Source organism: Strix uralensis, chromosome 3 (genome assembly GCF_047716275.1).
Source record: "Strix uralensis isolate ZFMK-TIS-50842 chromosome 3, bStrUra1, whole genome shotgun sequence".
NCBI classification, from domain to species: domain Eukaryota; kingdom Metazoa; phylum Chordata; class Aves; order Strigiformes; family Strigidae; genus Strix; species Strix uralensis.
Genome location: NC_133974.1, coordinates 123,833,235 through 123,845,537, shown reverse-complemented (window position 1 = coordinate 123,845,537; position 12,303 = coordinate 123,833,235). Strand labels below are relative to the sequence as shown.

The following is a 12,303-nucleotide window of genomic DNA, read 5'->3' as shown; positions in this document are numbered from 1 at the left end:
TTCTGCGCATGCGCAATCCCCGCCCTCTTCGCCGGCGCATGCGCGCTACGCAGGCCTCGCTCCCGCCCGTGCTCCCGCGCAGGCCGCGCCATCCCTCTCGCCCACACTCGGGGCGCATGCGCACGACCCGCGCATGCGCAGCGCGGCGGCTCTGTGTGTGTGTGTGTGTGGGGCGGTGGCGCCATCGCCGGTGCGCGAAGGGTGGGCGGCAGCAGAGGGAAGGGTGCAGCCATGTCGGGGTCGGCGGGATCTGGCGGAACGACCGGCTCGGCTCGGAAGCGGCTGATGAAGGAGGAGGACATGACGAAGGTGGAGTTCGAGACGAGCGAGGAGGTGGACGTGACGCCCACCTTCGACACCATGGGACTGCGGGAGGACCTGCTGCGCGGCATCTACGCCTACGGTGCGCGGCGTGGGGCAGCGCGGGGGGAGGGGGAAGGGGGAGGGGAGTGGGGGGGCCGGCCGTGCCGGCGCCCGCATGTGCGGCGTTGCGCCTGCGCGGTGAAGCCGCTGCCTGTTGGGTTCTGGGGCTGCCCCGCCGCCGCTGACGGTCACGGCCGCCTCCGCAGGTTTTGAGAAGCCCTCGGCCATCCAGCAGAGAGCCATCAAGCAGATAATCAAGGGGAGAGACGTGATCGCCCAGTAAGTGAAGCTGCCGGCGCGGGGGGGTGGCTGCGGGCACGAGAGCGGTGGGTGTCGGTCACACTGGCCGCCGATAAGCTGGAAGCGAGATCTGTCACCCGTGATCCTGGGCTCCTGCGTGGCAGGATTAGGGAAATCGCATCACGAGCGATACAGGTTGACACTGGCACATTTGCACATAGGTTGTAATTCTAACAGTTGTTATTGTCAGATTTTATTAAGTTTAAGTATGTCACTGCAATAAAGATTCAGCCAAGTTATTGTGTGCTCTCAATGAACAGGGCTCTGAGTCTTTTGGGAGTGTTTTCCAGCAAAGCCAGAGCAGTACAGAGACAACTGCAGTCTCAATCAAGGGAAGAAGTAAGCAGAAGAAAACCTGTATATCTCTAGAGACAAAGAAGGATATGCATCCCACTGAAAAAAAATCCTTTCTGGGTTACTAGTGGGAATTTCTAGCCTTCCAAATTGTATTGGCTCATCTACCATTTACTTTGAAAGAAAAAAATACTATGTACCATAAATTGCAGTAAGATGAAATGCTGGTCTGATAAGGAGTAAACACACCAGAGCTGGGGACCCTGTAGTGGAGTGCTCCATCTCTGATATTGCAGTTCTCAAAGGTGCTTGTCTGCGGATCATGCTGTGATCGTCACAGAACTTTGTCAGATATACTGTTGGCAGTATTGACTTCTTTGTGATGAAGGAGTGACAAAGAGCAGAGGGGTGGAATATATTGAAACTGCCTGTATTGTTTGTCCAGACATCCAGAGTGTTCACCAAACATCTGTTTCTCAGGTCGCAGTCAGGAACAGGGAAGACAGCAACATTCTCCATCTCTGTTCTGCAGTGTCTGGATATACAGGTAACTTCATAGCTAAAAATGATTTTTAACTAAATTGGTAGAGTCTTCATCATAAAAGCCTTCATTTTTAGTGAAGAAATGAAGCTTTACATTGAAATCTATTAATTATGGGCAATGAACCTCAAGACAGATTTCTGACTGAAAATTTCACCCGGCTCTACTCTGTAACAGTTTAACTGTTAAACCCATCCTGGCAAAATAAGTTCAGATAGTCTTGTAATTATAAAGTTGGCTTTAACAGCAGACCTCTTTCACGTATTAGAGGGTAAATTAATCTCTCAGCAAGCAAAATTGTCCTTGAACAGTCCTAACAGCATCAGTAACCTGTCTGAACACTTGGCGTACGTTGCACAGAACAAAACCTGGATTTTTGTCTGACAAATGTTTGCTTTTCTAGTTCGGGGTATCATGTCCATCTAGTTGTTTTTTAAGTATGACTTGAATGTGTAGATGCTGTTCAATAAAATGATGATTTTCTGTGGGCCAGTACTCTCTGAAATAAAGCTTAGATTGTTATTCACCTGTGTTGTTATGCCTGGGGACATAAAAATAAATGCTGCATGTTTTAAATGAAAAGGTCAGCTTTTTGCTTCATTTCTGTAAAAGGCTAATTTAATTATCTTGGAATCCTTGTGCAATGCCAGGTTTTTATCTGAAATGAACATAGGAAATTGAAGTGATTTAAATTTGTTTCTATTCTTTTGCAAGAAAAGTACACGCTCTTATAATGTTTTCAGAAATCAGGTTGGAATGAAAAATGAGCTATTGAAGAACTGCTTTAGTGCTGTCTTGTCAAAGGTAAATTAAGAGGCTGTTACTGTGTAAATACTCTGTGTAAGAGCTGCTTTCTAGGTGTACTGACCCTTGCAAGCAGTAGGTTTTAGCACAAAATTCTATGATTAATCCTTCAGATGTGAGATTTCAAAGTACCGTGGGATCCATAATCCGTCTGCCCTGTGATTAACTGCTATATGATCACCTGTTTTAATTAGGTTCGCGAGACCCAGGCGTTGATCTTGGCACCAACTCGGGAGCTGGCTGTACAGATTCAGAAGGTAAGAGCGTCTAAATCGCCATCTGTAAAGCACTTGCAAGGCCTGAGACCAGTTCTCACATGTTCCTCAGCAGAGCTCAAAGCACAGCATCTGCTTTTTCTTTCTGTTCCTGAAAGTGATAAGAAATTTTGATAAAGGGCTGTTTTGCTCATCTGCATTATATCCATTCTTGCTTACATGACCACACTGGTTAGCAGTCTAAGGTTTTACACATTTCTAGCTGAATTTTTAAGGACAGCACTTTTAAAGGAGTTACGATTCCCTGAGAACTGAGTTCCCAGTGTTTGAAAGCCTGCTGTTGAGGAGGCTTGGGTAACAGACATAAAAAAATCCCTCTAACTGCTTGTGCTTACATCTGTTTAAATAAAACACTGTCTGGCTGTGCAGACCTGCATCTCTTCACAAATACAAACTTCATGAGAGCTCAGTTAATTAAGCCATTCCTTTGTATCAACACAGGGTCTTCTTGCTCTGGGAGACTACATGAATGTCCAGTGTCACGCCTGCATCGGAGGGACCAACGTGGGTGAAGATATCCGAAAACTGGATTATGGGCAGCATGTTGTTGCTGGCACTCCAGGCCGTGTATTTGGTAAGGAGATGTGGGAGGCTACATCACTTCCAGCTTCAGACTTGAGTTGAGCCATGGGAACCTCCTGCAACTTTTGTGCTCTTGGATTTGGAATAGCATGAAAGTTACATTTATCATGACACCCTTAATGTGACATTAATGTGAAGTATAACAAGGTAACAACTTACTGTAGTAGTATCTGGAAAAGACTAGAGAGAAATCAGTGGGGATAGTATTTGAACGTTGTCTGTTTCTATTTTGCTTTTCATTGTTGAAGTGTTTCTTTATATGGTGACATGGGAACAAAGAGTATTTTTTAAGGAGAAAATATTACAGTCCCAGAAAATACTTCAGAATCTTGGAGGAGATAGGAGCGGAGTGTACTTGAATGTCAAAGTCAGGACCATATTTTCTGTGTATTGGCCATCACGCTCTCTTTGTTAAATCAGGTGCACTTGCAGCTGGTACTTTCTGGTTTCATTGCATGAAGATTTTTATATTTACTGTTCATGGCAGTTACCACAGTGGTAGTGTTAGCCTTCAAACTCACATCTTCAGGGTCTCTGAGAAGCAGGCAGCACTTTCTTGCACAAGCACCTGTCATGGAGAGAGCATGGAGCTAGTCTCCACAAGCTGAAAAAAACAAACAAAAAAAGCAGCTGCTGAACTGGGCTGGCTTTGAACAGCACACTAATAGCAAATACTTTTCTATTGCATTATTAAGTAATTACACAAAGTCATGTGCTCTTTCAAACAGGATGTGGATTTGTCCAGCCTATTGACAAAAAGTTCCTGCAGCATTTTGCATTTCTTGCACGCAGCTGCCATGGGAGACTGGCTCACCTGTCCTGTGCATTTAGCCCAGGGCTTGGGCTCTGGGAGCTTCCCTGCGGCCAGCACTGCCTTAGCCAGGCTGCAGAGACAGCCCCCTGTGTTGCAGGGTGCAGGGGACTTGCTGTGGCCCTTGGATGTGCCTTCCATCACCAAACACCATTTCTGTTGGCAGCAGGGCAAGTGTCTGTCCCTCTTCCACTGACACGCCCTGACAGCAGCTGGGAGCAGTGTAGGCTTGCTTGCTTTCAGAGCCTTTTCATCTTACAAAGTGAAATCTTACAGATATGATTCGTCGGCGAAGTTTAAGGACTCGTGCCATCAAAATGCTGGTTTTGGATGAAGCAGATGAAATGCTCAATAAAGGTAAAATATTTGTCTCCCTTTTACTTCCTTTCTTCTCACCTCTTTGACGTTCCAGGGTGTCCCAGCTGGCAGTCCCACTTCTAAAATCAATTGGTTTTGCCAAAGTTAGATGGTTATAATTAATTATAGGCTGTAACAGGTTTAACTATTTAATATGCCTTGACTGATTTAGTTGTAGTGTTCTTTTTGATAGTTATAAATTCTTGAGCACTGCCTTTCATACTTTGTTGTGTACCACAGCCACATTGTAGTGGGTTTGGGAAAATGAGAGAGATGAGCAATATGTGACATTGGTTCTGAGCTACTGATTCACTCATCTCGTAGCGTGGGCCCAATACTCAATTCCAGATCAAATTGTGAAGGAGCAGGACACTTGGGAGAAAGATGTGCTAACTGTTCTGTGCTACTTGATTTACTTTTAAGGTTTTAAGGAGCAGATTTATGATGTGTACAGATACTTGCCTCCAGCTACACAGGTGGTTCTGATCAGTGCCACTTTGCCTCATGAAATTCTGGAGATGACCAACAAATTCATGACAGACCCCATTCGCATCTTGGTGAAACGGTGAGTGAGTTTCCTTGGAAAGAACGGGAGCTCTTTGAGTTGGTCCAGCACTGGGCAGTTCACAGTATTAACTGATTGAAATGTGCAGAGTCTCTCTCACATTCCTTCTCACCGTTGCAGTTTGTCTGGGTGTTTGCAGACATCCTCACATCCTGTTTTCCAACAGGGGCCGACTCACTGCTTGGACTTTATCCTTGCCCAGTTCTGTTTGCTGCTGCTCAGCCTGACTGCCCCCCACCCCTCATCCTTCCCACGTATAGCACTCCCTTCTCCCGGAAAGCCCATCTTCCGCACCTACCCAATTCCTTTGCTCCTCCAGGGGATATTTGTAGGCCGCCTCCATTAATTTTCTGTACTATAGCAAGCCAGAAAAGCCTTTAGCTGCCTGATCCTGAATGCCTTTGGAGGTGTAGCTTTTGTCTGGTGGTGTCATAGGTCCTCGTGCAGTGGAACTCAGCAGGAGTCAAGAGGAGGAAGCGTAGGCAGCCTGGCAGGAGGCGCCTCCCTCTTGCCTGATCTCTTATGCTGCCCCCTTTACCTTTCTTCCATCTCTGTGGTCAAGACGCTTGAATGTAAAACTGATGAGAACAGACATGTTTCCTTTTGGAGCTGTCTGTCTAGATCAAAGTGAGTGCCCCAGTTCTAGTCTCTCTTGCATGGGTCAGGTTCGAGACCCTTTGAGCAGACTTCTCCAGGAACTTCCTAGAACAACTCGGCCTTGTGCACAGACCCAGCAGTGCGCGGGGCAGAGGTGTGGTCTCCACTGAAGCCCACCCGGCCCTTCTGACTGCATTGTATGTATTGGTCTGCTTGTGGAGTGGTACAGCTCTTCTTCCCTACAGCGATGAGTTGACCCTTGAAGGAATCAAGCAGTTTTTCGTGGCTGTGGAGAGAGAAGAATGGAAGTTTGACACCTTGTGTGATCTCTACGACACGCTCACAATCACCCAGGCTGTCATCTTCTGTAACACCAAGAGAAAGGTACAGCAACCATCACATGGGCTTTCTGCTTCCTGAGGGTGGCTCAGGAGATAATATTGGGACAAACCCAGTGAAGAGGTCTGTTGTTTCCCCACTTGGGAACAGTTTAGCAAGAGCAGAGGTTAAACATTTGTCTTTGGGATGTGCCTAGCTTAAACAACTGCTTATAGGCAGACCTGGTACAGTTGGCAGGAATTGCCTTTTAGAGAAGTAGAACTAATTAGTTAAGAATGTGCTTATTCTTATAATTGCTTAAAATGCCTGAAACAGAGTCACACTTTTTGAATAAATGCCCTTAATCCCTTGCCTTTCAGGGCTAGTGGAGTCCTGTATCATAACAGCTGATGCTTTGTAAAGATTATTTACTTCCTTTAGCATCAGAATGCTTGTTAAAGTGTCTCTCAGTCCTTCAGCTTATGTCTCTGCAAACATACTGCAAGCACAACTAGCGCATCTGGCTGTCCTGAGCCAAGAGCTAACCTGAGCTGCTTGGCTGTATGCACAGGTAGACTGGCTTACAGAGAAGATGAGGGAAGCCAACTTCACTGTTTCATCCATGCATGGGGACATGCCACAGAAGGAGAGGGAGTCCATCATGAAGGAGTTCAGATCTGGCGCAAGGTAAATGCCTTCAGCAGTCTTGCTTACAGCATTGCTCCCTCAGGGCAGGATTTCTTCTAGCGTCTGAAGTGAACTAGCCTCAGAAATCTATAATGCCTCTCCTCTGAAGGCCTTGTTCAGCTCAAATGAGGAGGAGCTGTGATTCCTATCTATTGCCCTGCAGTGTCACTGGCTTGAGAGCTTGCTACTTTCCAAGGAGGGGTGCTCATGCTTCCAGGCATTGAATTAGTCTGTTTTATTTTGCTGAAGAGTTTGGGAGCTGCTGTATTTAAAATAAGTCAAGGAAGAAAAATATTTGGGCTCTGTCCTCTGTATTTTAAACTCTTAGGGGTGTCATATTCTTTCTGAGAGATCAAAGCTGCCTTGGTACTCTCTACCTCCACTGAAGCTGGGTGATGCTGCATGCGACAGCTTCACTTGCAGCCAAACATGGATGCTGCAGTGTGCCATGGGGAGGGAGAAGCGCAGAGTAGCAGGGGCTGCTGTGTGCTGGAGACTGTGACTTTGCTCTCACACCCCCTTCAGCTGGGTGGAACAGCCATAACTGTCCCCTTCTTTTGGCAGCCGAGTCCTTATTTCAACAGACGTTTGGGCTAGAGGCCTGGATGTGCCTCAGGTGTCTCTCATCATTAACTACGACTTACCAAACAACAGAGAACTCTACATACACAGGTGAGCTCAGCCTTCACACAGGAGAGCAGGGTGGGATTACCTTTCACCACACTGGCTCCATTCTTTCTTTTTTTTCTGCCTCCACAGAATTGGCCGATCAGGCAGATACGGTCGAAAAGGTGTCGCCATCAACTTTGTGAAGAATGATGACATCCGCATCCTGCGAGACATTGAGCAGTACTACTCCACCCAGATAGATGAGATGCCCATGAACGGTGAGTGCAGCCCCAGCATGGCTGCTGCCCTCCTCCAATTGGGAACTGGTGTGCTGCCTCTGAAAGAGAAAGGCCAGAGGCTTCCTTTTACCATGTGCCTTGTTCTCAGCACACTCTGCACATACTCAGAGTCTCTCATTTTCTCTCGTTGCAGTTGCTGATCTTATCTGAAGGTCTGTGTTCACCAGGGACTTATACTATTTGGTAGCCTCCATAATTCTGTTTTGGACCCACATCCTTTTATCATATTGCTGGTTATATGTTCTTGAGTTGAGTTGCACTTGAGAACTTGTGTAAATAATGTCTTTACTCCCACCCATGTTCTTCAATAAAAAAAAGGAAGTTTTACCATAATCTATGCTTAATTACTTTAACCCAAGATAGTACCAGGCAGGGAGTTTAGCCATACTTGGCTAACACAATCAAAAAACATTAGACACTTAGTATATCTAGGTTCATAAAATATACAGGGCTTCCTGTTCTCCACCGTTTCACTAGCGTTGTGCCACACTACCTGATGTACTTTCTAGTTTCCTTGAGTCTCAGGATCAGCCATCTACAGGAAGAATCTGTGGCCTGGCCCAAGCCTGCTCTAAGAAAACTGGGTTACAAGATAGCCAGAAGTGAGACTTGTTTCTGCCTTTCTGGAGCCAGAAGTCACCTCACTTCTTGTTCCAGATGAGTATTTATTATTGCCCCTCCCAAGGGACACAGGAACTTGAGCAGGTGCTTGTGAGGGCGAGTGCCTCTAACTTGATGCCAGCTGGAGAAATACTTCAGGAAAAGTGAATTAGAATGTAACACAAGAAGTATCTTTTATCTTGTCACCTTCTCTACCCCTTTCTGATGCTGTAGCTCATTTCATCTTCCTCGTCCTCTCTCCTCATCCATTTCTCTACAGCATTATGCTGTACTTTGCCAGCTTGTAGTATCTTCCACATAGCTTTCCAAACTAGCTCTGCTCTATCCTTTTGGAGACAGGAGTTGGCCAGAGCTACACTGCTGGGGAAGTAAGTTACTGTGTTTTACACTATGCTTTTTCTGTTAAATAATAGGTTTTATTTGCTCAGGGAGGATGGGGGAAGCAAGGCCTTACCACAGAACTGGAACACTGCTTGGCCCTTCTTTCCTGAGTAGAGAAAGGCTCTAGAGTGAGTGACTGCCTTTCTCCTTTATGCCCCCAGGTATTCCACTAGTGAAGCTCCTCTGGTCCCTCATACCCACACTGTGCACGATCCTGAGGTACTGAACACTACATGGGCAAAAGTTGAGCAACAGTGACCTTTATTTTACTGAGAATACTAATTGTAAGGGGTTGCCAGTTAGAGGTGAGGCTGCTACAGCTTCATAGCCCCATGTGCAAGCAGCTGCAGGGCTGAGCCTGTGTTCCCCACGGGCACATGCACAGCACCTGCTCGTGCCACCTGCACAGGTCAACATTCAGCACTGGCACAAACAGCACCAGTACCCTCATCCTGCCCCTCCTGGCCCATGTTAGTGGGAAATAAATACACACTCCAGTTGCCAGTTCAGCTGCTCTAGATGCCCTCAGTAACTGGCCTTCAGCCACAAGTCTGTCTTGTAACTGGCCCTGGGAGACTCATTTGTCTCCAGTTGCCTCCCACAGACACAAATAGGTCACAGTTGAACCCCAGACCCTCTAAGTGAGCCTGGAGTTCCTGGTCCCTCCCAGTGCCTCATGCAGAACTAGATGTACATCCAGCCCAGACTCGGGGCTGCTTCAGTGCCCAGCTCCCCAGCCCCTCATCCTCTAAATCTGGCTTGAAAACACCGACACCACCCCCCTTTGCAGTTGCCAGCACTTGCGTTGTGCACCAAACATACAGCCCCTGGGCCCCAAGGCTGGGGGAGGAGACCTCCACACACACAGTGGAGTCCCCTCTCCTGGGAAGAAGGCACGAAAGGAGTTAACAGAAAAACAGGGCAGACAGAGCTAGACAAGAACACACCCATAACCTGTTCCCACACTTGCTCCTCCCAAAATTCACCTTGGCCCCTCCCTTTTCCTATATTTGATCCCTCCAAGTTGGGTTTTTTGGTTTTTTTGCATTAATTCTGCAGCTTCTTGGCACAGTGTTCACAAATTCTCCCCCAACTGACCCTGTTTCAGTCCCCTACTAGAAGGGCACTGTCTGGGCAAAGCCTTCAAGCTTCACTGCCCCTGGCCTGGACAGAGTTCTGCTCTCACCATCACTGCAGGGCACAGCACAGCCTCAAATCTGCCTCAGACCTTGCAAAGACAAACATGACTAGTTGTTTGGCTAATAAAGAGATTCATCACCAAAACATTCAGTTGTTTAAATAACAGTATTTAATCTGTACAGTTTGAGAGAAGGTATCATAAAATGCAGCATTCCTACCTCATCTTCAGCATCATTCACCTGGTGCTGAGCCCTCATCATCAGAGGGCAGGTAACCACCGCTCCCCAGCAGTTCTTTATGGTACAAAAGTCACAGTGCAATCGCTTTAGTCCTAGGCAGGTGATATCCCTCACTCAAGAGAGGGGAGACTGATGAAGCTCAAACATTCATGGAAATTGTTACCATTTAGGAATGCAAAAAAACCCAGCTATTGCACACAGTCCTTTCCAGCTGAAACTAGAGCAGTTAATTGTTTAGCTGCCTTTACACTCCACACATCTGAAAACACCTTAGTTGATAGATTTAGCCAAGAGTGAAAATAGAACCAGTAACATCTCAGAATGATACAGTTGTTGGGAGGGCAGAAGCTGACAAGCAACTCCACAAGTCAAGAAGCGTGCTTCAGAATACCAGAAAGTTTTCCTGTACAGGAAGGGGATATGAGCTAGACAGATGTCATTTTTCAGAGACAAGCACAAGAGGAACAGTAGCTTCAAGAGAAAGCTATGAAGTACAATAGACCATTTGTTCATATAATTGTCAGGATAAGTATTTGACATAGCTTATGTAGTAGAATACATACTTGAACATCTTTTAAAAATAAGCACAACTTTCATTTCATATATACACAACTGATTTTAATCATGTACTGAAAATAAATTACAGGAAATAACTATAAATGCAACAGAAGACGAGAGTTTCACAACAAACATTCCCACTGATTTTCCCAAGGGGTGAGAGATTGCAGTGCTCAAGGCAGGTAAATATCACAAATATATCAAAAAACTTCAAATTGTTGATGCATTCACACATTTACATGAGCCACAAACATTCCTTTACAGGGACTGCACTTAGCTACCACAGAACCAGGTTTTGCCATAAACTACAAAACTTTGATACAAAATTGTATTTATATATTTATATTTCATATACATGCCCTATCTGTGATTTCTTAAAAAATAAAAACTAAACACACTGTACAGACAATCCTAACTCATTGCTTGGTAGCTGTAGGCAACATTTTTGGATGGAATTTCTCCCCCAGTAGAATTAATGGCAATACTATATACATGAAGGCTAAACTGCAGAAAAACAGCTCAGTTCTGATATGCACCTCCCTTGGGCCCAGGTCTGCGAGGGCAAGGCGAGACACCACATGCTCTGACCCACTGCCTCCCTCAAGTCGGTTCTGCCAGCAGCAGCATGAGGAACCAATACATGCGTGTGTGTAACACTGGTATAAAAAGGCAATAAGCAAGATCTGTATTGTAATGTGGTGGCTCTGGTGGCTTCAGCAAGCTGATACACAAACTCCATGAGAGGGGGCATGGGGACAGTGCGGAGCTGGGTGTGTTTGGGGAGACCAGAGTGCACCTTCTGTGGGGTCTGATCGTTACACTTCCCTGAAATCGCCTCCTGCAGAGGGCAGAGTCCCACCGTAGGCAGAGACTGCATCAGCGCCGACACTGGGGGGAAGATCCCTCTCCCTGCTCCCACCCCCCAAACGCACATGGTTCACCAGGACTACACGTTAAACAGACACACACCCTCCCACCCCCAACAGTCTCCATGGCACCAGTTTCTCTTAGAAGCAGAGCACTGACAAACTTACTCTTTCCAGGTGATGGTAGCAATCTGTGAAGCCGGTCACACTAAACTACTTCTACAGTTGATTGTAAACTTTGGTTTATTTTTATTTTTTTTATTGAGTTCTCATGGTACAGCAAGCATGTCTAGGATGAGAGGGCAGAGTTGAAGAGGAGATGACCTGTCAGTCTGTCTTTAGTCTGGCATGGTGAGACACCTGCTCGGTCAGGCCTGCTTTGATAGAGTTTTTTACAGACTGCTTCATATGATCCTCCATCAAATTATCACTCATGGGCTTCAACACCTGTGGAATGAGAAACGTGCAAAAGAAACAAAAAGATGAGGTAACCAAGGAAGATAATATAAAAACATATAGAGAGATGAGACTTGAAATAATGACAAAACTTAGAATGTGGAAGTCTGACACAAACTGGCAATGAACTGAAAGAGAAATGAGTTTTGCTGCTAGAGTAATGAGGTTAAATCAGCTACATGCTATGGACACAAGTGATATCCCTCCTATACAGCAGTATTTCACTGAATTCCAACCACTTTACAGTTCCTAGAAGATGGATGTGCAAGTCCATACCCTATATGCAGCATCAGTCTGGTATGGTTACAGCATTTATGCAGACCGGCCCAGACGGTCCAGCTTATTGTCCTATATGTGTAAGTGTGAACACTTCAGATACAGAAAGAAAGTTAAAAATACTGGCTAGTTTTTCTTCTTGTTATTGTTGGATGAGAGTCGCTGTCGCGGCACTGATGTAAGAGCACGGCGAATTGTTCGGCGTCTAAGGACCTCAAAGAGTTTGGAAAACACCTAAAACATGAATTCAGCTGTTAGGAAAAGTAGCTCTTAGAAGGCAGCAGAAAAAGTCAATCTAGTTTAAAAAAAGAAACCGATTGCCAGTAACTTCTCACCTTCCTGGGATTCCTCTGAAGCAAGGAGG

General features: G+C 46.0%; 2 protein-coding genes across 4 annotated transcripts in view; one reads left to right on the top strand and one right to left on the bottom strand.

The window, feature by feature from the left end:
- Positions 1-140: 140 nt before the first annotated feature.
- Positions 141-7,735, top strand: EIF4A3 (eukaryotic translation initiation factor 4A3). Its single transcript, XM_074864239.1, has 12 exons — positions 141-403; positions 570-642; positions 1,438-1,504; positions 2,497-2,559; positions 3,019-3,151; positions 4,247-4,327; positions 4,751-4,892; positions 5,735-5,873; positions 6,379-6,494; positions 7,059-7,166; positions 7,254-7,381; positions 7,536-7,735. Exons 1-12 carry the CDS (start codon positions 232-234, stop codon positions 7,550-7,552), a joined length of 1,239 nt encoding a protein of 412 aa, XP_074720340.1. The 5' UTR covers positions 141-231; the 3' UTR covers positions 7,553-7,735.
- A 1,955-nt stretch (positions 7,736-9,690) lies between these two features.
- The window catches only part of ATL2 (atlastin GTPase 2), a 41,310-nt gene continuing 38,697 nt past the window's right edge, over positions 9,691-12,303 (bottom strand). For 2 of the 3 annotated variants that reach the window (XM_074864235.1, XM_074864238.1), the window contains 2 exons: positions 12,275-12,289; positions 9,691-12,173 (listed from right to left, as the gene is read on the bottom strand). In XM_074864235.1, the coding sequence (XP_074720336.1) occupies positions 12,066-12,173; positions 12,275-12,289 (123 nt within the window). In that variant the 3' untranslated portion in view covers positions 9,691-12,065. The remainder of the gene's footprint in view (positions 12,174-12,274; positions 12,290-12,303) is intronic. The other variant, XM_074864237.1, reaches the window with a different exon arrangement.

Bases quoted from the DNA above. Each gene is read 5' to 3' on its own strand.
- EIF4A3 (XM_074864239.1), top strand. From the start codon at position 232: ATGTCGGGGTCGGCGGGATCTGGCGGAACGACCGGCTCGGCTCGGAAG. The intron at 2,560-3,018 runs GTAAGAGCGTCT...GTATCAACACAG, and splicing joins TGGCTGTACAGATTCAGAAG to GGTCTTCTTGCTCTGGGAGA. The intron at 7,167-7,253 runs GTGAGCTCAGCC...CTGCCTCCACAG, and splicing joins AGAGAACTCTACATACACAG to AATTGGCCGATCAGGCAGAT.